We start from the raw sequence: 25784 nt of genomic DNA on the forward strand, positions 1-25784 counted from the left end.
TCCTACCAAAAAATTGTATTCTGACTTTAATGTGAACTTACTTTTAAAGTGGAAAATGTAAACCCAACAGTGACCATCTCTTGTTTGTTCCCACTTGGTCTAATAAATATACAAATCAAAGTATTTTGTTATATCTGTTCATTAAGAGCAGACAAATACCTGTTGATCCTGCCAGAAATCTAGTGCTGTCCTTTGTTATCATAAGCCCTATATTTCTGCATTTCTGACAAAACACAATCCTCACATCCACTTTCCCTTTTTGAACTTATATATTTCTTTGTCTTTTACAGGAAAATCTTTTCTTCGTTATGGAGTACATGAGAGGAGGAGAACTATCCGAAAAGATCGAGTCTTCTGCTCCATTATCAACTGCTGCAATAAGGTAAGTATCACAAAGGTATGATCTAAGGATGTATTCACATCTGCGCCACGCAACGTGTTTATTTTTCCCTTTTTTACATGTTCATTTGTATGAGCTGCCCTACTTGTGCTAAATGTGCCAAAGTAACTCATGGACTTTTTTGGGCAGTGAGCCTCATGCCCTTTTGCAATGTAAATTTTGGTGCATTTTTTCAGGTAACTGCTACCTGCGTTTGAGATGCCATTAACCACTTCAGCCCCGGAAGGATTTGCCCCCTTCCTGACCAGGCCACTTTTTGCGATATGGCACTGTGACGCTTTAACTGACAATTGCGCGATCATGCGAAGTTGTACCCAAACAAAATCAATGTCCATTTTTTTTACACAAATCGAGCTTTCTTTTGGTGGTATTTGATCACCTCTGCGTTTTTTTGTTTTTACTATAAACAAGAAAAGAGCGTAAATTTAGAAAAAAAAAACAATATTTTTTACTTTTTGCTATAATAAATATCCCCCCAAAATATAAAAATTCTTCCTCAGTTTAGATCGATATGTATTATTCTACATATTTTTGGTAAAAAAAAAAATCGCAATAAGCGTATATTGATTGGTTTGCGCAAAAGAGTCTGCAAAATAGGGGGTAGATTTATGTCATTTTTATTATATTTTTTTTTACTACTAATGGTGGCGATCAGCGATTTTTATTGGAAATGCAACATTGCGGTGGACAGATGAGACATTTTTTACACTTTTTTTGCGACCATTGACATTTATACAGCAATCAGAGCTAAAAATAGCCACTGATTACTGTATAAATGTCACATGCAGGGAAGAGGTTAAAACTAGGGGCAATCAAGGGGTTTAATGTGTGTCCTAGGGAGTGATTATAACTGTGGGGGGATGGGACTGCCTGAAAGAGGAGACCGATCGTTGTTCATACTTAGTATGAACAATAGATCGCTCTCCTCCCCCCTGACAGAGCGGAGATCTGTCTTTTTACACTGACAGACCTCCATTCTGTCTCTCAGGAGCGACCCACTGGTGCCTGGTGAACATCGCAGCCGCCGGGCACGAGAATCGACTCCTTTGTCACGCCCCCCCAAGTGGTCTTAAAGTGGCTAACGTATACCCAGGCGAGCAAACCTGCCGCAGTATACCCGCGTGGTTAAGAATTAATGGCACCACAAGTGTAATATGCATTTTGCCACGTTTTTCACGTACAGTGACAAATCTCTATGGGCTGGTTTAGGACCAACAAATGTATTATTACCCCAAAAACTGAACAGTGCCCATCATTCAGTCAGTTCCTCTGACTTGCACGGCTTGGAAGAAATCATCTATTAATCATTTATTTACTTATTCTGTGAGATGTGTGATATTAACAGACCTTTTCTCTTTTTTTACAGATTTATTGCTGCTGAACTTATCTGCGCTCTGCAAGATCTGCACGGACGTGGTATCATTCATAGGTAAGTGTTTCCATCATGATTTTACATCCATATTCACCATTTCTTATTAAAAGACAACACCACCCAACACTGGTACTCTAGATGTGGATGGGTGTACAAGGGTTAAATTGCCCTCTGCCAGTTCTGTCCCCTGCTGCTGAAGCTTTTGTGCATCTACTGTAAGTAAGGAAGCCTCACTTCCCCATACTACATATATTTTAATTAAATATAACATCAAGCTAAGAATCTCTCTTATTATAACTGCAGTAATTAAAGATGTTCCCTTCTAACACGTCCCATTCAGCAGCCCCACAAAACTGGCCACAGATGTAAAGATTGCTCGGGGCCTCATCAATAGAACCAATAGAAGAAACAATATTCAGGCACACTTTGTCATTTCACAATGTGTCTATAACTATATTATTACATGTGGATAGAAACACTCCCCAGGTTGTCTCATTCTAATGCGTATCGCCCCCTAGTGGGACTTAAACATGCCCCACTAGAAGGGCAAAATGTGACAGAGGAAGACAGCCTATGGAGTTTTTCTGCTCCCTTGTTTTCAATAAAGATTTTAAAGTATTGCAGAATGACAGACTGGGACATGACATGGTTTATTCAACTGCAATAAGCTGGGAACTGAGCCCATGAGGTTCATGCTGAGATTCATAAAGTGGTGCAGAAAGTTAGTAGGTGATCCAACCCGTTGGCACCCATTTAATACTGACCTATTAGGTTTTAAAAATTTGACTAGGCCATCAAGGCCCAAACAAATTCTATACTACATGCCTTCACAGTTTACTGTACAGTATTACAATTTTGTGTAATATGTGCAGCAACTTTTTTTTATGTTCTTAATTAATAAAATAAAAAATGTATTGATCTGTAAATATAATGCTCTCTTTTCTTTTACAGAGACTTGAAACCCGACAACATACTGCTTGACGGCACCGGCCATGTAAAACTCGCAGACTTTGGCCTTTCTATAGTTGATGTGTTTGGATCCAAGAAAGTGTATAGTTATTGCGGTAGTGAAGACTATATGGCACCAGAGGTAAGTATCTACCACCCTTCATTTGCCCTTTTAACACTTCAATCTTTATATTATTACCCTATTTCCCCGAAAATAAGACCTAGCGTTATTTTTGGGGATGGCTGCAATATAAGTCCTACCCCGGAAAAAAAAAACCCTTAGTTAAAGTCGTCGTAAAAACGTAATCCGTTTTGTAAAAAGATTATATAATGTGCAGTGTGTCTACTTTTTGTAACTTTGTTTTGTAAAATACCTTACTTACAGTGCCGCTGGGTGCTCACGTGACCGGCTGGAGATCTTCTTCTCTCCAAAGTCAGTGGTCCCTTCCTCTGCAGTGCTCAGAGTGGAGAAGAGCTACGGCGGGTCACTGTGCTGGCTATCATGCTTTAAAGGATCAGGATATTTTTTTTTCTTTTTGGGGTTACAACCACTCTAAGATCGTCATGATGACATGACTGTATTTGAATAAATGTAGATTATTGTACATGCCGTAAAGAAATAAGACATCCCCTGAAAATAAGCCCTAGTGTGATTTTTGTAGCCAAAATTAATATAAGACCCGGTCTTATTTTCGGGGGAAACACAGTGGGGCAGATCCACAAAGAAAATATGCCGGCGTATCTATTGATACGCCGGCGTAATTTCAAAATTCCTGCGTCGTATCTTTGTTTTGAATCCTCAAAACAAGATACAACGGCATCTCGGCTAGATCCGACAGGCGTACATCTTAGTACGCCGTCGGATCTAAGCTGCAATTTTTCGGCGGCCGCTAGGTGGTGTTTCCGTAGAATTCCGCGTTGAGTATGCAAATTCGCTATTTAAGGCAATCCACGAACGTACGTCCGTCGGATTTTTTTACGTTGTTTGCGTTCGGCTTTTTCCGGCGTATAGTTAAAGCTGCTATTATGAGGCGTACTCAATGTTAAGTATGGCCATCGTTCCCGAGTACAATTTTGAATTTTTTGCGTAAGTCATTCGCGACTAGGAATTTGCGTAGAATGACGTCACCGTCGCAAGCATTGGCTGTTTCTGGTTTAATTTCGAGCATGCGCACTGGGATACCCCCACGGACGGCACATGCGCAGTACAAAAAAAACGTTGTTTACATCGAGTCACAATGTATTTACATAAAACACGCCCCCATTACATCCATTTGAATTCCGCGCCCTTACACCGCGAGAGATACACTACGCCGCCGTATCTTATGGCGCAGATTCTTTGTGGATTAAGAAAAAAAAAAGATAAGTTACGGCGGCGTAGCGTATCTTAGATACGCTGCGCCCGGCAAAAAGGTACGAGGATCTGCCCCAGTATGTTTATGATTTTATGACAAGAAGCCTAAAAGAAAGACAGGGGCCACACCGTGACCTGTAATTTCTATCAACTATTTATTACCTATTATCACTGCTCTGTGTATGGCTGATCATGTGCTTTATTTTAAAGTTACCCTTACTCTTTGTTTTATCAGATTCACCAAAGAAAACCCTACGATGCTACGGTCGACTATTATGCACTTGGTGTTATCCTGTTTGAAATGGCCACAGGAGAAGAAGCAGAATTAGCCAAATGCAGGAAATCACTCTATCCAAAGAACATTGACCCTGACCTTCGAGATGTCATTGAGAAAGTAAGTATAGATAGTCTAGAATTAGAATTATCCAAGAGCTATAGGCCCTGAGCGTTGTTTATTAAAAAGGCTCTTCTGCATTGAAGAGGGAAGCTTGCAGAAAGTTCTCTAGCATGTAGTACAGGGGTCTTGAATTAAAATTCAAGGAGGTCCGGTCACTAAAATTTTCTTTGGGCCGAGGTCCGAATCTCAAGTCCCCATTTTTCCCCATCACAGCGCCCCTTTATATCAGGTGTCCCCATCACAGCGCCCGTTTACATCAGGTGTCCCCATCACAGCATCCCTTTACATCAGGTGTCCCCATCACAGCGCCCCTTTACATCAGGTGTCCCCATCACAGCATCCCTTTACATCGGGTGTCCCCATCACAGCACCCCTTTACATCAGGTGTCCCCATCACAGCACCCCTTTACATCAGGTGTCCCCATCACAGAATCCCTTTACATCAGGTGTCCCCATCATAGTGCCCCTTTACATTAGGTGTCCCTATCACAGCACTCCTTTAAATCAGGGGTCCCCATCACAGTGCCCCTTTACATCAGGGGTCCCCATCACAGAGCTCCTTTACATCAGGTGTCCATATCACAGCACTCCTTTTAATCAGGGGTCCCCATCACAGTGCCCCTTTACATCAGGTGTCCCTATCACAGCACTCCTTTACATCAGGTGTCCCCATCACAGAACCCCTTTACATCAGGTGTCCCCATCACAGTGCCCCTTTACATTAGGTGTCCCCATCACAGCACCCCTTTAAATCAGAGGTTCCCATCACAGTGCCCCTTTACATCAGGGGTCCCCATCACAGCACCCCTTTAAATCAGGGGTCCCCCTCACAGCGCCCCTTTACATCAGGCATTCCCATCAGAGTGCCTCCTTACATCAGATGTCCCCATCAGAGTCTCCCTTAACATAAAATGTGCCCATCAGCGTGTCCCTCAACATAAAATAAGGGTCATACTGATGGGCACATTTTATCTTAAGGGACATCCTGATGGGCACATTTTCTATGAAGGGGCACTCTGATGGGCACAATAAAATGTGCCCCTTAAAATAAAATATGCCCATCAGAGTGCCCCTTAACAAAAAATGTTCCCATCAGCATGCCCCTTAACATAAAATAAGGGTTACGCTGATGGGCACCTTTTGTGTTAAGGGGTACTCTGATGGGCACATTTTATTTTAAGGGGCACGCTGATGGGTATATTTTTAATGTGCACACTGATGAGCATATTTTGTTAAGGGGCTCACTGATGGACACATTTTGTTGTGCCCATCAGAGTGCCCCTTAACATAAAATATACCCATCAGCGTACCCCTTAAAATAAAATGTGCCCATCAGAGTGCCCCTTAACATAAAAGGTGCCCATCAGCGTGACCCTTATTTTATGTTAAGGGGCATGCTGATGGGAAATGTTTTTGTTAAGGGGCACTCTGATGGGCACATTTTATTTTAAGGGGTACGCTGATGGGTATATCAGTGTGCCCCTTAACAAAATATGCTCATCAGTGTGCACATTAAAAATATACCCATCAGCGTGCCCCTTAAAATAAAATTCGTCCATCAGAGTGCCCCTTAACATAAAAAAAAGGTGCCCATCAGCGTGACCATTAATGACAGCACAATTGCCCATTAGTGACAACTAATTAACTTGTCAAATACCTTGCATGCAAGATGGGCGGAAGCTGCGCGATAAGGAGAGCCCGGGAAATGCGAGTAGCAGGGGGGCAGGGCGCGCACGGGACGTCACGCCCCAATCTCGCAAGGAGAGCCAGAAGTGGACCCGCAAGCAGCAGGGGGCGGGGCATGCACGTGACGTCACGCCCCTACTCGCGGCCCGTGACTGTAAGCTTGTCTTCTCCGCTCTCAGCGTCACTGGTTGCTGGGGAAACCCGCGGCCCCAGCAAACCAACGCTGAAATTTAAAATGATAATGGCGGTCCGGGCAGAAGCGCCACCCGGGCCGGACTCGGACCGCGGGCCGCCATTTAGTGACGGCTGATGTAGTACATTACCAGATCCTGTATGTCGGCTACCTGGTCCCCCACTGTGCTCTGTGATTCCTTTCACCAGCCCCCACATCATTACTATTTGCTATAGTGATGTAGGGGTTCGAGTCAGGAAGCACAGACAGGGTATCTGACTTCTGGAAGTGTGAAATACAGATTTTATGGCAGGATATTCACCACACAGGAGGTCAGGTCAGCATTACATCTGAACTACCCATGTGACATCCTGAAAACATGAGCTGTTGGAGGAACTCCTAGACCGGTTCAGGAATGCTACCTTAGATCCTTCCAGAAGACATATCTTAATTTAAAACGACACTAAGAAATTAAAATATGACTATTGAGTATTTTTTTTTTTTTAAATGGCCGAAACTAAACTGACTGATTTATCATTTTCTATTAGTGACAATCTACCTAATGCTAAATATATCTTTTTCATTACAGCTTCTTAAAAAGAATCCAAAAGTTCGCGGGACAGCAGTAAAAAGACTGCGAGAACACCCCTTCTTCAAAACAATTGAGTGGAAGAAGCTGGAGGAAGGAAAGGTTACCCCACCATTGTGGATGCCAGAGGTAAGTCCATTGGAAGTACAATTAATATTATGTGTGCACATACAAGGAGATCATTTCACTGCTATTTATTATTATAAAATATCATTATAAGTTCATAGAAGAAACAAAATATCAGTTATAATGGTAACATTAGGTAGTGTAGTGTTACATATGAAAATGCATCTCCTGGTTGGTATGTCCTGTATTGAATGATAGGTCTGATTTATGTATTTTCTTGTTGCAGTGCCCAGAAAAAGACACAAATGAGCAAATAGGAGTAAAGGAACTGATTTACTACAGAGGAAAGAACGAGAAGAAAATTGCAAATTCGAAACAGAGATTGTTTGATGGCTTCAGCTTCATGAGCAGGAAATGGAAAAAAGATGCTGAACAGGAAATGAAAGAATGAAGCGGCTGACTTTTGAGAAACGCTCACTAGTCCAAGAGTCTTGTACTGTCTTCAGCCGGGCCAGTCCTTTGCTGGTCTTCGGATCCCCGGCATTACCATCTAGACTTAGGGAGCCTGTATAGGGCAGGTTAGGGTGGTATAGGGCAGGTTAGGGTGATATAGGGCAAATTGGGGTGGTATGGGGCAAGTTAGGGTCATATAGGGCAGATTGGGGTGTTATAGGGCAGGTTAGGGTAATATAGGGCAGTTTGGGGTGGTATAGGGCAGGTTAGGGTGATTTAGGGCATCTATGTGGTGGTATAGGGCAGGCTAGGGTGATATAGGGCAGATAGGGGTGATATGGGGCAGGTTAGGGTTATATAGGTCAGTTTGGGGCAGTATAGGGCAGGTTGGGTTGGTATAGAGCAGGTTAGGGATGTATAGGGCAGATTGGGGTGGTATAGGGCAGGTTGGGGTGGTATAGGGCAGGTTGGGGTGGTATAGGGCAGGTTGGGGTGGTATAGGGCAGTTTGGGGTGGTATAGGGCAGGTGAGGGTGCTTTAGGGCAGATTGGGGTGGTAAAGGGCAGATTGGGTGGTATGGGGCAGGTGGGTAATGTAGGGTAGTTTAGGGTGGTATAGGGTAGGTTAGGATGATATGGGGCAGATTGGGGTGGTATAGGGCAGGTGAGGGTGCTTTAGGGAAGATTGGGGTGGTATAGGGTAGGTTAGGTTGGTATAGAGCAGTTTGGGGTGGTATGGGGCAGGTTAGGGTAATATAGGGCAGTTTGGGGTGGTATAGAGCAGGTTAGGGTGCTTTAAGGTATATATGTGGTGGTATAGGGCAGACTAGGGTGGTATAGGGCAGATTTGGGTGATATGGGGCAGGTTATGGTTATATAGGTCAGTTTGGGTGGTATAGGGCAGTCTGGGGTGATATAGGGCAGGTTGGGGTGATATAAGGCAGGTTGGGGTGATATAGGGCAGGTTAGGGTAATATAGGACAGGTTAGGGATGTATAGAACAGATTGGGGTGGTATAGGGCAGGTTAGGGTAATATAGGGCAGTTTGGGGTGGTATAGGGCAGGTTAGGGTGCTTTAGGGCAGATTGGGGGGTATGGGGTAGATTAGGGTGGTATAGGGCAGTTTGGGGTGGTATAGGGCAGATTGGGGTGGTATGAGGCAGGTTAGAGTATTATAGGGTAGTTTGGGGTGCTATAGGGCAGGTTAGGGTCGGATAGGGCAGATTGGGGTGGTATAGACCAGGTTGGGGTGGTATAGGGCAGGTTGGTGTGGTATAGGGCAGGTTGGGTTAATATAGGGAAGTTTGGGGTGGTATAGGGCAGGTGAGGGTGCTTTAGGGCAGATTGGGGTGGTAAAGGGCAGATTGGGTGGTATGGGGCAGGTGGGTAATGTAGGGTAGTTTGGGTGGTATAGGGTAGGTTAGGATGATATGGGGCAGATTGGGGTGGTATAGGGCAGGTGAGGGTGCTTTAGGGAAGATTGGGGTGGTATAGGGTAGGTTAGGGTGGTATAGAGCAGTTTGGGGTGGTATGGGGCAGGTTAGGGTAATATAGGGCAGTATAGAGCAGGTTAGGGTGCTTTAATGTATATATGTGGTGGTATAGGGCAGACTAGGGTGATATGGGGCAGGTTAGGGTTATATAGGTCAGTTTGGGTGGTATAGGGCAGTTTGGGGTGGTATGGGGCAGGTTAGGGTAATATAGGGCCGTTTGGGGTGGTATAGAGCAGATTAGGGTGCTTTAAGGTATATATGTGGTGGTATAGGGCAGACTAGGGTGGTATAGGGCAGATTTGGGTGATATGGGGCAGGTTAGGGTTATATAGGTCAGTTTGGGTGGTATAGGGCAGTTTGGGGTGATATAGGGCAGTTTGGGGTGATATAAGGCAGGTTGGGGTGATATAAGGCAGGTTGGGGTGATATAGGGCAGTTTGGGGTGGTATAGGGCAGATTGGGGTGGTATGAGGCAGGTTAGAGTATTAGGGTAGTTTGGGGTGCTATAGGGCAGGTTAGGGTCGTATAGGGCATATTGGGTGGTATAGGCCAGGTTGGGGTGGTATAGGGCAGGTAGGGGTGGTATAGGGCAGGTTGGGTTAATATAGGGCAGTTTGGGGTGGTATAGGGCAGGTGAGGGTGCTTTAGGGCAGATTGGAGTGGTATAGGGCAGATAGGGGTGGTATAGGGCAGGTGAGGGTGCTTTAGATGTTGTTTTATTGTTCTCTCCCTCTCTATTCTCTCTCTATTGTTCTGCTCTTTTTTACTGTATTCTATTCTGCAATGTTGTATTGTTGTTATGTTTTTTCATGCTTGCTTTTCAGGCATGTCATTTTTTTATACTTTACTGTTTTCAGGTACGCCATTCAGCTGTTGCGCAGATTTATTTATCTTGACAGCAACATCGTTTGCTCCCACGATACATAAAGCCGTGACTCCAGTGCTGTAGGAGGTGATTTCACCACCACAGTAAAAAAAGAGCATATATGCTGAAGCATGGGGGCAGCAGGGGCGGAGGAGGGATTTTGCTCCTAATGCCGTGTACATACGGTCGAAATTCCGACGGAGGCTTGCCCGTGGAAAAGTCAGACCGTGTGTTCGTGGCATAACTTTTTTTGCGGGAGGATGCCCCCATGCTTTGGCATATATATATATTTTAGGCACAGGTTGCGTTAAATTATTATTATTTTTTTTACTATGTTTTTTTTGGTATTTGATTTGCAGGTATGGTATGATCTTACTGTTATACTGTAATGTTACTTTGTTTTAATGTTAACCATCATTTGATTAGCAGGTACGTCATTCAGTTGCAGCACGGATTTATTTTTTTGGGGTGATATAGGGCAGGTTGGGGTGATATAAGGCAGGTTAGGGTAATATAGGACAGGTTAGGGATGTATAGAACAGATTGGGGTGGTATAGGGCAGGTTAGGGTAATATAGGGCAGTTTGGGGTGGTATAGGGCAGGTTAGGGTGCTTTAGGGCAGATTGGGGGGTATGGGGTAGGTTAGGGTGGTATAGGGCAGTTTGGGGTGGTATAGGGCAGATTGGGGTGGTATGAGGCAGGTTAGAGTATTATAGGGTAGTTTGGGGTGCTATAGGCCAGGTTAGGGTCGTATAGGGCAGATTGGGGTGGTATAGGCCAGGTTGGGGTGGTATAGGGCAGGTTGGGTTAATATAGGGCAGTTTGGGGTGGTATAGGGCAGGTGAGGGTGCTTTAGGGCAGATTTGGGTGGTAAAGGGCAGATTGGGTGGTATGGGGCAGGTGGGTAATGTAGGGTAGTTTGGGGTGGTATAGGGTAGGTTAGGATGATATGGGGCAGATTGGGGTGGTATAGGGCAGGTTAGGGTGGTATAGAGCAGTTTGGGGTGGTATGGGGCAGGTTAGGGTAATATAGGGCCGTTTAGGGTGGTATAGAGCAGATTAGGGTGCTTTAAGGTATATATGTGGTGGTATAGGGCAGACTAGGGTGGTATAGGGCAGATTTGGGTGATATGGGACAGGTTAGGGTTATATAGGTCAGTTTGGGTGGTATAGGGCAGTTTGGGGTGATATAGGGCAGTTTGGGGTGATATAGGGCAGGTTGGGGTGATATAAGGCAGGTTGGGGTGATATAGGGCAGGTTAGGGTGATATAGGGCAGTTTGGGGTGGTATAGGGCAGATTGGGGTGGTATGAGGCAGGTTAGAGTATTAGGGTAGTTTGGGGTGCTATAGGGCAGGTTAGGGTCGTATAGGGCAGATTGGGGTGGTATAGGCCAGGTTGGGGTGGTATAGGGCAGGTAGGGGTGGTATAGGGCAGGTTGGGTTAATATAGGGCAGTTTGGGGTGGTATAGGGCAGGTGAGGGTGCTTTAGGGCAGATTGGAGTGGTATAGGGCAGATAGGGGTGGTATAGGGCAGGTGAGGGTTCTTTAGTTGTTGTTTTATTGTTCTCTCCCTCTCTATTCTCTCTCTATTGTTCTGCTCTTTTTTACTGTATTCTATTCTGCAATGTTGTATTGTTGTTATGTTTTTTCATGCTTGCTTTTCAGGCATGTCATTTTTTTATACTTTACTGTTTTCAGGTACGCCATTCAGCTGTTGCACAGATTTATTTATCTTGACAGCAACATCGTTTGCTCCCACGATACATAAAGCCGTGACTCCAGTGCTGTAGGAGGTGATTTCACCACCACAGTAAAAAAAGAGCATATATGCTGAAGCATGGGGGCAGCAGGGGCGGAGGAGGGATTTTGCTCCTAATGCCGTGTACATACGGTCGAAATTCCGACGAAGGCTTGCCCGTGGAAAAGTCAGACCGTGTGTTCGTGGCATAACTTTTTTTGCGGGAGGATGCCCCCATGCTTTGGCATATATATGTGTTAGGCACAATTTGCGTTAAAAATTTTTTTATTTTTTTTACTATGTTTTTTTTGGTATTTGATTTGCAGGTATGGTATGATCTTACTGTTATACTGTAATGTTACTTTGTTTTAATGTTAACCATCATTTGATTAGCAGGTACGTCATTCAGTTGCAGCATGGATTTATTTATCTTGACAGCAACAGCGTTTGCTCCCACGATACATAAAGCCGTGACTCCGACGCTGTAGGAGGTGATTTCACCACCACAGTTAAAAAAAGAGCATATATGCCGAAGCATGGGGGCAGCAGGGGCGGAGGAGCGATTTTGCTCCTAATGCCGCGTACATACGGTCGAAATTCCGACGGAGGCTTGCCCGTGGAAAAGTCCGACCGTGTGTACGCGGCATAACTTTTTTGCGGGAGGATGCCCCCATGCTTCGGGATATATATATTTTAGGCACAGATTGCGTTAAAAAATGTTTTATTTTTTAATATGTTTTTTTTTTTGGTATTTGCTTTGCAGGTATGGTATGGTAAGGTCTTACTGTTATACTGTAATGTTTCTTTGTTTTAATGTTAACCATCATTTACTTAGCAGGTATGCCATTTAGTTGCAGCGCGTATTTATTTATCTTGACAGCAACAGCGTTTGCTCCCACGATACATAAAGTCGTGACTCCAACACTGCAGAAAGTGATTTCACCACCACAGTTGAAAAAAAGAAAAAGCATATATGCCAAAGCATGGGGGCAGCAGGGGCGGAGGAGCGATTTTGCTCCTAATGCCGCATACATAGGGTTGAAATTCTGATGAAGGCATGCTCGTGGAAAAGTCAGACCGTGTGTACGCGGCATAACTTTTTATGCCGCGTACATATGGTCGAAATTCCGACGGAGGCTTGCCCGTGGAAAAGTCCGACCGTGTGTTCGCGGCATAACTTTTTTGCGGGAGGATGCCCCCATGCTTTGGCATATATATATTTTAGGCACAGATTGTGTTAAAAAAAAATATATTTTTTAATATGTTTTTTTTTTTGGTATTTGCTTTGCAGGTATGGTATGGTAAGGTTTTACTGTTATACTGTAATGTTACTTTGTTTTAATGTTAACCATCATTTATTTAGCAGGTATGCCATTTAGTTGCAGCGCGTATTTTTTTATCTTGACAGCAACAGCGTTTGCTCCCACGATACATAAAGTCGTGACTCCAACACTGCAGAAGGTGATTTCACCACCACAGTTGAAAAAAAGAAAGAGCATATATGCCGAATCATGGGGGCAGCAGGGGCGGAGGAGCGATTTTGCTCCTAATGCCGCGTACATAGGGTTGAAATTCCGACGAAGGCGTGCCCGTGGAAAAGTCAGACCGTGTGTACGCGGCATAACTTTTTATGCCGTGTACATACGGTCGAAATTCCGACGGAGGCTTGCCCGTGGAAAAGTCAGACCATGTGTATGCGGCATAACTTTTTTTGCGGGAGGATGCCCCCATGCTTCGGCATATATAAATGGTGCATGTATGCCCATCATTAGAAGTGGGTGGATGAAGGGAAGTATTATAATGGTGGGCATACCCACCGATCAATCTCTTTTTTTTGTTCAGCCAATAGGCTGCATGAAAAAAAAGATTACAATACATGTCCAACAAGGACCATCAACGTACTGGTATGTTGCTGGACTTTGAATGATTATACCAGAATGATGCCTGCGGGTTTAGGTATCATCTTGGTATAATTCTTTTTCACCAGCGGTCAGGTTTCATGTAAAAGCAATCCTAGCAGCTAACTAGCCTCTAGACTGCTTTTACAAGCATTGGGAGGGAATTCCCCCCACCCCCCCCCGGATATAAACAGCGATATTGGGAAATTGGGAAAGCATTTTATCACACCGATCTTGGTGTGGTCAGATGCTTTGAGGGCAGAGGAAAGATCTAGGGTCTAATAGACCCCAATTTTTTCAAAAAAAGAGTACCTGTCACTAACTATTGCTATCATAGGGGATATTTACATTCCCTGAGATAACAATAAAAAATGGTAAAAAACATAACAAAATGCAAGGAACAGTTTAAAAAGAAAAGAAAAAAGAAAAATAAATAATAAAAAAAAAGCACCCCTGTGCAGGGGGGCTCTTGCACAAAGGCGAACGCAAGCATCGGTCTGGAGTCATATGTAAACAGCAATTGCACCATGCATGTGAGGTATCACCGCAAAGGTCAGATCGAGGGCAGTAATTTTAGCAGTAGACCTCCTCTGTAAATCTAATGTGGTAACTTGTAAAGGCTTTTAAAAATGTATATAGTTTATCGTCACTGCACGTTTGTGCGCAATTTTAAAGCACGTTGTGTTTGGTATCCATGTACTCACCCTTAGATCATCTTTTTTATTTCATCAAACATTTGGGCAATATAGTGTGTTTTAGTGCATTAAAATGAAATGTGTATTTTTTCCCCAAAAAAATTTGTTTGAAAAATCGCTGCGCAAATACTGTGTGGAAGAAGAAAAAATGCAACACCCACCATTTTAATCTGTAGGGCCTTTGCTTTAAAAAAATATATAATGTTTGGGGGTTCAACTTAATTTTCTTGCAAAAAAAAATGTTTTCATGTAAACAAAAAGTGTCAGAAAGGGCTTTGTCTTCAAGTGGTTTGAAGAGTGGGTGATGTGTGACATAAGCTTCTAAATGTTGTGCATAAAATGCCAGGACAGTTCAAATCCCCCCCCCTCCAATGACCCCATTTTGGAAAGTAGACCCCCCAAGCTATTTCCTGAGAGGCATGTTGAGTCCATGAAATATTTTATATTTTGACACAAGTTGCGGGAAAAAAAAAAAATTCTTTACTTTCTTAATTTTCAAAAACAAATGAGAGCTGTAAAATACTCACCATGCCTCTCAGCAAAAAGCTTGGGGTGTATAATTTCCAAAAGGTCCCACACATGTGGGAAAAAAAAAATATTCAATGGGCTCAGCGTGCCTCTCAGCAAATAGCTTGGGGTGTTTTTTTTCTTCCAAAATGGGGTCATTTTGGGGGGGGGGGGGTTTGTGCCATCTTGGCATTTTATGGCCTTCAAAAATGTGATAGGTTGTGATAGGCAGTGAGGAGTGAAATCAAAAATGTATGCCCTTAGAAATCTTGAAGGCGGTGCTTGGTTTTCGGGGTCCCGTACGTGGCTAGGCTCCCAAAAAGTCCCACACATGTGGTATCCCCGTACCCAGGAGAAGCAGAAGAATGTATTTTGGGGTGTAATTCCACATATGCCCATGGCATGTGTGAGCAATATATCATTTAGTGACAACTTTGTGCAAAAAAAAAGTTTGTAATTTTCCCGCAACTTGTGTGCAAAACATAAAATATTCCATGGACTCAACATGCCTCTCAGCAAATAACTTGGGGTGTCTACTTTCCAAAATGGGGTCATTTGGGGGGGTGTTGTGCTATTTGGGCATTTTATGGCCTTCGAAACTGTGATAGGTAGTGAGAAGTGAAATCAAAAATTTGCGCCCTTAGAAATCCTGAAGGCGGTGCTTGGTTTTTGGGGCCCCATTCGTGGCTAGGCTCCCAAAAAGTCCCACACATGTGGTATCCCCGTACTCAGGAGAAGCAGCAAAATTTATTTTGGGGTGCAATTCCACATATAACCATGGCATGTGTGAGCAATATATCAGTTAGTGACAACTTTTTGTAAATTTTTTATTTTCTTTGTCATTATTCAATCACTTGGGGGGAAAAAAATATTCAATGGGCTCAGCATGCCTCTCAGCAAATAGCTTGGGGTGTTTTTTTTCCCCCAAATTGGGTCATTTGGGGGGGTTTTGTGCCATCTTGGCATTTTATGGCCTTCAAAAATGTGATAGGTTGTGATAGGCAGTGAGGAGTGAAATAAAAAATGTATGCCCTTAGAAATCTTGAAGGCGGTGCTTGGTTTTCGGAGTCCCGTACGTGGCTAGGCTCCCAAAAAGTCCCACACATGTGGTATCCCCATACTCAGGAGAAGCAGCAAAATGCATTTTGGGGTGTAATTCCACATATGCCAATGGCATGTGTGAGCAATATATCATTTAGTGACAACTTTGTGCAAAAAAAAAAAAGTTTGTAATTTTTCCGCAACTTGTGTGCAAAATATAAAATATTCCATGGACTCAACATGCCTCTCAGCAAATAACTTGGGGTGTCTACTTTTCAAAATGGGGTCATTTGGGGGGGTTTTGTGCTATTTGGGCATTTTATGGCCTTCGAAACTGTGATAGGTAGTGAGGAGTGAAATCAAAAATTTTCGCCCTTAGAAATCCTGAAGGCGGTGCTTGGTTTTTGGGGCCCCATACGCGGCTAGGCTCCCAAAAAGTCCCACACATGTGGTATCCCCGTACTCAGGAGAAGCAGCAAAATGCATTTTGGGGTGCAATTCCACATATAACCATGGCATGTGTGAGCAATATATCATTTAGTGACAACTTTTTGTAAAAACTTTTTGTCATTATTCAATCACTTGGGAAAAAAAAAAATATTCAATGGGCTCAACATGCCTCTCAGCAATTTCCTTGGGGTTTCTACATTCCAAAATGGGGTCATTTGGGGGGTGTTGTACTGCCCTGCCATTTTAGCACCTCAAGAAATGAGATAGGCAGTCATAAATTAAGAGCTGTGTAAATTCCAGAAAATGTACCCTAGTTTGTAGACGCTATAACTTTTACGAAAACCAATAAATATACGCTTATTGACATTTTTTTTTTACTAAAAACATGTGACTGAATACATTTTGGCCTAAATGTATGACTAAAATTGAGTTTATTCGATTTTTCTTATAAAAAAAAAAGTAGAAAATATAATTTGTTTCCAAATTTTCAGTCTTTTTCTGTATATAACGCAAAAAATTTAAATCGCAGAGGCAATCAAATACCATCAAACGAAAGCTCTATTTGTGGGAAAAAAAAGAACACAAATTCCGTTTGGGTACAACATTGCATGACCACGCAATTACCAGTTAAAGCAGTGCAGTGCCAAATTGTAAAAACACCTCAGGATCCTTAACCTGCATAATGGTCCGGGTCTTAAGTGGTTAACAAAGGTTGTATTCTCAATGTTAATATTTTAGTCAGTATTTTAATGTCTATATTTAATTATACTATTGGTCTGTATGAAGAGCATAATTTTGGATCCTTCATTTCTTTATGTATAAGGCCCCATACACGCGAGAGGATTTATCCGCGAATACGGTCCAGCGGACCGTTTCCGCGGATAAATCCTCTCGAGGATTTGTGCGGATTTCCATGCGATGGAGTGTACTCACCATCGCATTGAAATCCGCGCCGAAATCCTCTGGCGATGACGTGTCGCGCCGTCGCCGCGATTATGACGCGGCGACGTGCGCGACGCTGTCATATAAGGAATTCCACGCATGCGTCGAATCATTACGACGCATGCGGGGGATCCCTTTGGACGGATGGATCCGGTGAGTCTATACAGACCAGCGGATCCATCCGTTGGGATGGATTCCAGCAGATAGATTTGTTTAGCATGTCAGCAAATATTTATCTGCTGGAAATCCATCCCAGGGGATAAATATCCGCGGAAACAGATCCGCTGGAGTGTACACACCATAGGATCTATCCGCTGAAACCCATTCGCTGGGATTTTTCAGCGGATGGATTCTATCGTGTGTATGGGGCCTAAGGGTTATATGTGCCTGTCTCATTGAATCTAGAAGAGTCCCTTTTGACAACCTATTTGTGAATATTTCTGCAAATTTTGGGGCCAAGAATTGCCCGTATTTTATATAAAATTCAACAGGGATTCCATCGTATCTGTGGGGCCTGAACTTCCTGGCTAGAGCACCGGATCACTGCAGTGGAGTTGGGGTAACAATTTGCTTCTCTCATCATTCAGATATCGGCTCTTTCAGCCGGCGATTCCCTACACCAGTGATGGTGAACCTTGGCACCCCAGATGTTTTGGAACTACATTTCCCATATTGCTCATGCACTCTACAGTATAGTTGAGCATCAAGGGAAATGTAGTTCCAAAACAGTTCGCCATCACTGCCCTACACCATAAGATCAATCATATCGGCTGGTCAATCAGGTTGATCGTTCTTATGGGCGGCGAGAGGGGATGTCCCCCCTCCCGCCACCCTCTGGTACTTCTACCGACTCACCGCTGCCATCGGTGAGAACGGATCTGCCGGCCCTGGATGTTTACGGCGGACCAGGTGGTCGCCGGAGTCTCTATGATCATTAGGAGGCCGGGCACAATGTTATAACGTCACGCTCGGCCTCTGCATTCAAACAAACGGCGCCACCTCGGCTGGGAAGCTGAGATCGTTTTTTTATTATTATTTCAGCTGTCTCAGCCTAGAGGTGAGATGTGGGGTCTTAATGACCCCATATCTTACTTTAAAGAGGACCGATCATTCCAATATTCCTATTACAATGGACGTCTGCATTCCTTGTAATAGGAATAACATTTTAATTTTTTTTAAATGCCCCTGTCCCCATGTGCTCGCACGCAAAAGCGAATGCATATGTAAGTCACATAATAAACAGTGTTCAAACCACACATGTGAGGTGTCACCGCAAACGTGAGACCGAGAGCAATTATTCTAGCCCTAGACCTATAACTCAAACATGTAACCAGTAAACAATTTTAAAGCATCGCTTATGGGGATTTTTAAGTACAGAAGTTTGGCGCCATTCCATAAGCATGTGCAATTTTGAAGTGTGACATGTTAGGTATCTATTTACTCTGCATAGATTCATCTTTCACATTATGCATTATTTATAGCAAAAAAATATGATTTTTACATGAGAGAAATGTCAGAATTGGCCTGGGTGACAAGTGGTTAAAGGCCAAGTACACCTTTAACCACTTGAGGACCTCTGCACGACGATATACGCAGACAGAATGGCACCGGTGGGCACATGGGTGTATATGTACGTCCCTGCCTTCCCGCGGGTGGGGGGTCTGATCTAAGCCCCCCCCGGTGCCTGTGGTGCTCCGTTTCGGTCCAGTAGCGACCCAGGATGAGGGGGCGGCCATTGGTTTCTGCCCACCTCCTCATGATCGCTCCTGGCGAATGAGATGCTTGTGGCGGTCTTTTCGTCTGGATCGCCGAGGAGAGAAGACATCCAAGTAAGTTGCACACAAGCACTACACTGACACCAGTACACATAGGCACACAATCCACCCCCCCCAGTCACCCCCAGATCACCCCCCCCCCATCACCCCCCTTTAGGTCCAGGGTAGCCCCCTTCCCCTCTAATAAAGGTTTAATCCCTTGATCACCCCCCCCAGTTAACCCTTTCACCCCCTATCGCTAGTGTCACTAAGCGATCGTTTTTCTGATCGCTGTGGTGCCGCTGGTGCCGCTAGGTAGCCAGTTATGTTTTTTAGGTTCGTCGCCAGGTTTTTATAACATCAGGTATCCCCCATATATTATCTAATAAAGGTTTTAACCCCCTGATTGCCCCTAGAGTTAACCCTTTCATCAGTGATCACTGTATAAGTGTCACTGGTGACGCTGGTTAGCCAGTTAGTTATTTAGGTTTCCCTGTCAGGTTTTTATATAGCGTCAGGTTCCCCCATATATTACCTAATAAAGGTTTTAACCCCCTGATTGCCCCTAGATTTAACCCTTTCACCAGTGATCACCGTATAAGTGTTACGGTGACGCTGGTTGGTTAGTTTGCTTTTTATAGCATCAGGGCACCCGCTGTATATAACCCAATAAAGGTTTAACCCCCTGATTGCCCGGCGGGTGATATCAAGTGCCAGTAACGCTCACACCCACACACAAAGCATACACCTCCCTTAGTGGTATAGTATCTGAACATATCAATATCTGATCAGATCTATACTAGTGTACCCAGCAGTTTATGGTTCCAAAAAATGCATTCTTAGCGGGATCAGCCCAGATACCTGCTAGCACCTGCGTTTTGCCTCTCCGCCCAGCCCAGCCCAGCCTAGCCCACCCAAGTGCAGTATCGATCGATCACTGTCACTTACAAAACACAACACACATAACTGCAGCGTTCGCAGAGACAGGCCTGATCCCTGAACTAACAGTTGTTTTTGGTAGCGTTTTATACATTTGCTGTCAGGTGCTTTTTTTACCTGTGAATCCTTACTAGTGTATCACAAAATTTAGAGCCCAAAATGGCAAAGCGAATGTACAGTAGTAAAGAGGCCTACGAGTTTCTGAGCATGACAGATAGTGAAGAGGAGGCCACGCATCTGTCAGATTACATAGGGGGCGCTGGCAAGATTGTGTGGGACTTGGTGTCACCTTTATTTGGAAAGGGGTACTATTTGTATGTGGACAATTATTACACAAGCGTGCCACTTTTTAGTCACTTGTTTGATCATCAGATTGGAGCATGTGGCACCGTGCGACCTAATCGCCGGGGCTTTCCCTAGTGGCTTGTAGAATCCCGTCTTAGGCTGGGGGAGAGAGACTGCTTAAGGTGTAATAATTTGCTCGCTGTGAAGTGGAGGGACAATAAGAATGTTTTCGTTCTTACCTCCCTTCACGCAGACACGACAGCAGGGCTCAAGTCGTGTGGGAACACGTGGGAATGGAGTTCCTGCACTTTTTTCACAGCAGGAACTCAGTTCCCTTTGCAGGACTAGAGCAGCCGAGCCGCCCGAGCCAATCCTTCACTAAGCGGCGATGCCCAGCTCGAGTCACTGTCAGGGGCAGGCAAACCTTAATAATCCTTTTTGTTACTGGCCGCTTCCTGTATATGGATTCATCGGGTAGTGTGCAGGTATTCCGTCACTTCCTCGATGCCGCAATGTCTCCTGGGAGCTTTTGTCATTGTTCCCAGGAGACATTGCGGAGGTCTCCCGTGAGTTATCATGGGATTTAGAAAGAACTTGCTTCCATCCATATACAGGAAGCGGCCAGTAACATAAAGGATTACTAAGGTACAGTGGATCGAAAAAAATAAACATGCAGTTTAGTAATTATGCATATGAGCGTATAATTTTTATTTATATTTTAGTGGGGGAGTGGATCTTGGGTGGGAGTTCCCACACTTTTTTCCCCAGGACTTGACCCCTGCACGACAGTCCAAATTCGTGTGGTGGCTGGTGTTATGGAGAAACCCCTCTGTGTCCACAAATATGATCAAAATATGGGAGGGGTGGACCTCAACGACCAGTTGTTGGCGCTGTATCATATTGCCCGTACGGCGAGACGCTGGTACAAAAAAGTGTCTCTATACTTATTTCAATTGGCTTTGCTGAATGCTTATGTGCTATACAGAGCTTCAGGAAGGACTGGATCCTTCCTTCAATTCCAGGATGAGATCGTTACACAACTCCTGTAATCAGGCGGTTCTGCACCTCACCATTCCCAACCAAATGCAGTAAGCCGACTGTATGAGAGGCATTTTCCATATGTCCTCGAGAGTACCCGTACCCAACGAGCCCCCCAAAGAAAATGTCATGTCTGTAGAAAGCGCAGATATAGGCGTGACCAACGCTGTATCTTGGCCTAGGCCAGTGCTTCTCAATTATTTTCTGTCATGCCCCCCCTAGGAAGAAGAAAACATTTCGCGCCCCCCCGCGCGACTGTAAATAGTATCATTTGTCTATAAAATTGTTATAAGTACACCTCTGCATAACACTGTATCCACATATCCCCCCACACAGTATTGCCCTTCTTCACATATCCCCCCACACACAGTATTGCCCTTCTTCACATATCCCCCCACACACAGTATTGCCCTTCTTCACATATCCCCCCACACACAGTATTGCCCTTCTTCACATATCCCCCCACACACAGTATTGCCCTTCTTCACATATCCCCCCCACACAGTATTGCCCCATCACATATCCCCCCACACAGAATTGCCCCCTTTACATGACCCCATCACATACCCCCCCCACAAAGTATTGCCCCCTTTACATGACCCCCATCACATATCCTGCACACAGTTTCCCCCATCACATAACCCCCCTTTTCCCCCCACAGCACAGCCCCCACTCCTCGTCCTTAACATTTCCATATATTTTTACTCCCTTCCTCCCTCTCCACTCCTACCTGTAACTTTTCAGCACGGAGAGCAGGAGGCGGGACATTCGTCAAGTGAAGCCGCAGCAGCACTGGGCGGGGCGACTTTTGGGCGAACTGGTCATTGGCTGCTAGGACCGCCTCCTAGCAGCCAATCACCTGCCGTCCAACATGACAGCCTGCTACCTCTCTGGTCCCGTCCCCCAGTTAAAAAATGTCCCTCCTCCCGCCGTCCGCTCCTCTAACTAGCGGAGGAGGCTGGGGACAGAAGCGGATACTAAATGGCGCGATCGCCGCGGTCCGGAACGAGCCCCCCTTTATGGAGCCTCGGGCCCCCCCTGGGGGGCGCGCCCCACTATTTGAGAAGCACTGGCCTAGGCCAACAAGGCCAGGCCTAGGGCAGCACTTTGCAGGGGGGCAGCATGAAAAGAGTCCCCATCGGCTTATTAGGTGGACTGGGCCACAAGACAAATCGGTCTGGTGCCCCCATAAAGCGACCGCACTACTGCCGGTATGATGGTGCAGACACAAGGGACATTGACATGTTCACCTATACCTGGCAGGTAGGTAGTAAGACTTTCCTGCAATCCTTTGCTTGTGTCAGTTGTACATATTAAGGAATCTTAATTAAAAAAAATTCTGTTGATTACTGATGAACGTTTATTTACTGACACACACTGGACTGGCATGCACTGACCTACACTAACAGAGGACGTCCAGATGTACATAAACTGACCGCTCCATGCTTTAGAGAGATGCACACAGATAGAAAACCAAATTAGGAGAGAGTAGATCGCACACACAGATTATAGGAAGAGGACTACTACAAACATACATCCAACATTAGAAAAATGATGACTAGCATCCAGTAGGGTAGCTTAGTGTAGTTAGTGTAGGTCCTGCCCTAGAAGAGTCTACCTTGCCGTGGTGGGCAGGCTTGGAATCTCTTGTTCAAAAGTGTGTCAGCAAATGGGCGAGAGGATCACTAGATCTTCACTTCTGGCCAATTGATTTTACCAAAGGACTCTTGGTTTATTCAGAGTATATATAGTTGGAAAAGGAAAAAATATGTGTATAGATCCATAATTATACTTTCATAAAACACACATTAAAAAATTGGTATATTTACATTTGAATTGCTTCCTCTTTTATTTAATCCTTTCATGACCACTTGGATGCACAGGCCACATTTGTAAGGCTGGAAAGGGCTCTATGGCTACTTCTTCCACTTCTGGTGTGTGTAGGGATGTTTAACCACTAGCCGACCAGCCTCCGCAGTTATACGGCGGCAGGACGGCTCGGCTGAGCGAAATCACGTAGCTATACATCATTTCGCATTGCAGCCAATAGTGGCGACTCCCCCTTCAGTTAGAACACACACACAGGGAACATAATTAACCCCTTCCTCACCCTCTAGTGATATCCCCTTCCCTGCCAGTGGCATTTTTAATAGTAATCAATGCATTTTTATAGCACTGATCGCTATAAAAATGCCAATGGTCCCAAAAATGTGTCAAAATTGTCCGAAGTGTCCGCCATAAGCTTGCAGTACCGATAAAAATCGCTGATCGCCGCCATTACTAGTAAAAAAATTATAATAATAAAAATGCCATAAAACTATACCCTATTTTGTAGACGCTATAACTTTTGCGCAAACCAATCAATAAACGCCTATTCCGATTTTTTTTTAAGAAAAATATGTAGAAGAATACGTATCGGCCTAAACTGAGGAAAAAAATTGTTTTTTGATATATTTTTGGGGGATATTTATTACAGCAAAAAGTAAAAAATATTCATTTTTTTCAAAATTGTCGCTCTATTTTTGTTTATAGCGCAAAAAATACAAATGCAGAGGTGATCAAATACCACCAAAAGAAAGCTCTATTTGTGGCAAAAAAAGGACGCCAATTTTGTTTGGGAGCCACGTCACATGACCGCGCAATTGTCAGTTAAATGGATGCAGTGCTGAATCGCAAAAAGTGGCCCCGTCATTGACCAGCAATATGGTCCAGGGCTGAAATGGTTAATAGGTGTTTATGTATTAACATGTGTCCTAACCATGTATATATGTATGTACTGACAAGCCCCTTATGTGACAGTAGTGACAACAAGATCCTCTCAATGGAGACATCAGGGATCTTCTAGCTTCACCCCAAGAACAGGATATACAATTAAATCCTGTAATGAAACATTCCTCTTAAAGCGGGGGTTCATTTCTAGCATGCCATCCAGCATACTAGCGCGAGCTACAGTATGCCTTTATTTAATTTTTTGGCGCCGTACTCACAGTTTAATCCCGTAGTTAAGTTTCAGACTCCCCACTGGGAATGGTCATTCCTATGCAGAGGGAACGTGATTGACGGCCGGCTATGGCGCGTCACGCTTCCCAAAAATAGCCGAAATAGGACTTGGCTCTTCACGGCGCCTGCGCAGTCAGCTCCAATGTCTGTGCACAGGCGCCGTATAGCGCCGTAAAGAGCCGAGTCCTACTCCGGCTATTTTCGAGAAGCGTGATGCGCCATAGCCGACCGTGAATCACGTTCCCTCTGCATAGGAACGCCCATTCCCCGCGGGGACTCTGAAACGTAACTACGGGATTAAACTGTGAGTACGGCGCCAAAAAAAAAAAAATAAAGGCATACTGTAGCTCGCACTAGTATGCTGGATGGCATGCTAGAAACTTGTTTTTTAGGGTGAACCACCGTTTTAACGAGGAAAAGATATCAAGTTCTCAGGGTATTTTATATACATTTTTAATAAATGTTATATTCCTACACATTCTCCTCACAAAATATATAGGGAATTATTTCCTGTTATCCAGGGCTAGAGGATCTGCTTTATTCAGAAAAAGTGTTTTTCTGCCCTCACAATCTGTACTTTAGTATTAAGCCTTTCTCTAGTCTCCAATATAATTGTAAAATTCTCAATTTAAAAATCTCTTGCTTCTTAAAGTGGAGTTCCACCCTATTTTTCAACTCCTCTTCCTCCCCTACGGCTCAGTCCCCTTAAACAAATTTGGCGTATATATAAAAAAAAAAAAACCCTCACTGTTTTATTAGGTTTATAATTCTCCCTGAACTCGTCCTCCCCCCTCTGCAATGCCTCCTGGGAGATGTTTGGCATGAATCCCAGAAGGCAGCCGATTTCCCTAAGCCACGCCCTCCCGTTTTTCTCATTGGCCAGTCATTCCTAGAGGGGCGGCTCATGTCCTGTCCTCCCTGTTACCATGGAGCCGGATGCTAGTGAGTGAAGCACCACTAGCTACTTCACAGTAGCAACCCCTCTTTTAATGTCACTCAATCGCGGCACTAACGCCCCCCCCTTCTCTGTTCTCGGTATTTTGTCTCGCAATTTTGTCCCGCAATTCGCGGCAGCCGCGGACCCCCCCCCCCCTCTCCGATTTTTTTAATGTCCTGCAATTGCGGCATTAACGCCCCCCCCTTCCCCCTTCTCTGTTTTTTTATTTCAAAAGTACTGCGATTCGATTCGCGGCACCCGCGGACCCCCCCCCCCCGGCGCTTCTCAGATTTTGTAATGTCCCGCAATCGCGGCACTAACGCCCCCCTCCCCCTTCTCTGTATTTTTTTTAAAAGTCCCGCGATTCGCGGCACTAACGCCCCCCCTTCTCAGATCTCAGTATTTTTTTTTAAAGTCCCGCGATCGCGGCACCCAAAACCCCACCCCCCCTCTCAGTATTTTTTTAATGTCCTGCAATTGCGGCATTAACGCCCCCCCCTTCCCCCTTCTCTGTTTTTTTATTTCAAAAGTACTGCGATTCGATTCGCGGCACCCGCGGACCCCCCCCGGCGCTTCTCAGATTTTGTAATGTCCCGCAATCGCGGCACTAACGCCCCCCTCCCCCTTCTCTGTATTTTTTTTAAAAGTCCCGCGATTCGCGGCACTAACGCCCCCCCCCTTCTCAGATCTCAGTAGTTTTTTTTAAAGTCCCGCGATCGCGGCACCCAAAACCCCACCCCCCCTCTCAGTATTTTTTTAATGTC

General features: G+C 44.6%; 2 protein-coding genes across 3 annotated transcripts in view; one reads left to right on the forward strand and one right to left on the reverse strand.

The window, feature by feature from the left end:
* Positions 1 to 25784, reverse strand: part of DZANK1 (double zinc ribbon and ankyrin repeat domains 1) — a 156369-nt gene that overhangs the window by 45205 nt on the left and 85380 nt on the right. The gene's annotated exons all lie outside the window — the stretch shown is intronic.
* Positions 4261 to 7491, forward strand: LOC120937745 (probable serine/threonine-protein kinase DDB_G0277449). The gene is made up of 3 exons (XM_040351203.1): positions 4261 to 4468; positions 6919 to 7047; positions 7271 to 7491. Exons 1-3 carry the CDS (start codon positions 4376 to 4378, stop codon positions 7433 to 7435), a joined length of 387 nt encoding a protein of 128 aa, XP_040207137.1. The 5' UTR covers positions 4261 to 4375; the 3' UTR covers positions 7436 to 7491.

The sequence above is a fragment of the Rana temporaria genome, chromosome 4 (genome assembly GCF_905171775.1).
Source record: "Rana temporaria chromosome 4, aRanTem1.1, whole genome shotgun sequence".
Lineage (NCBI taxonomy): Eukaryota > Metazoa > Chordata > Amphibia > Anura > Ranidae > Rana > Rana temporaria.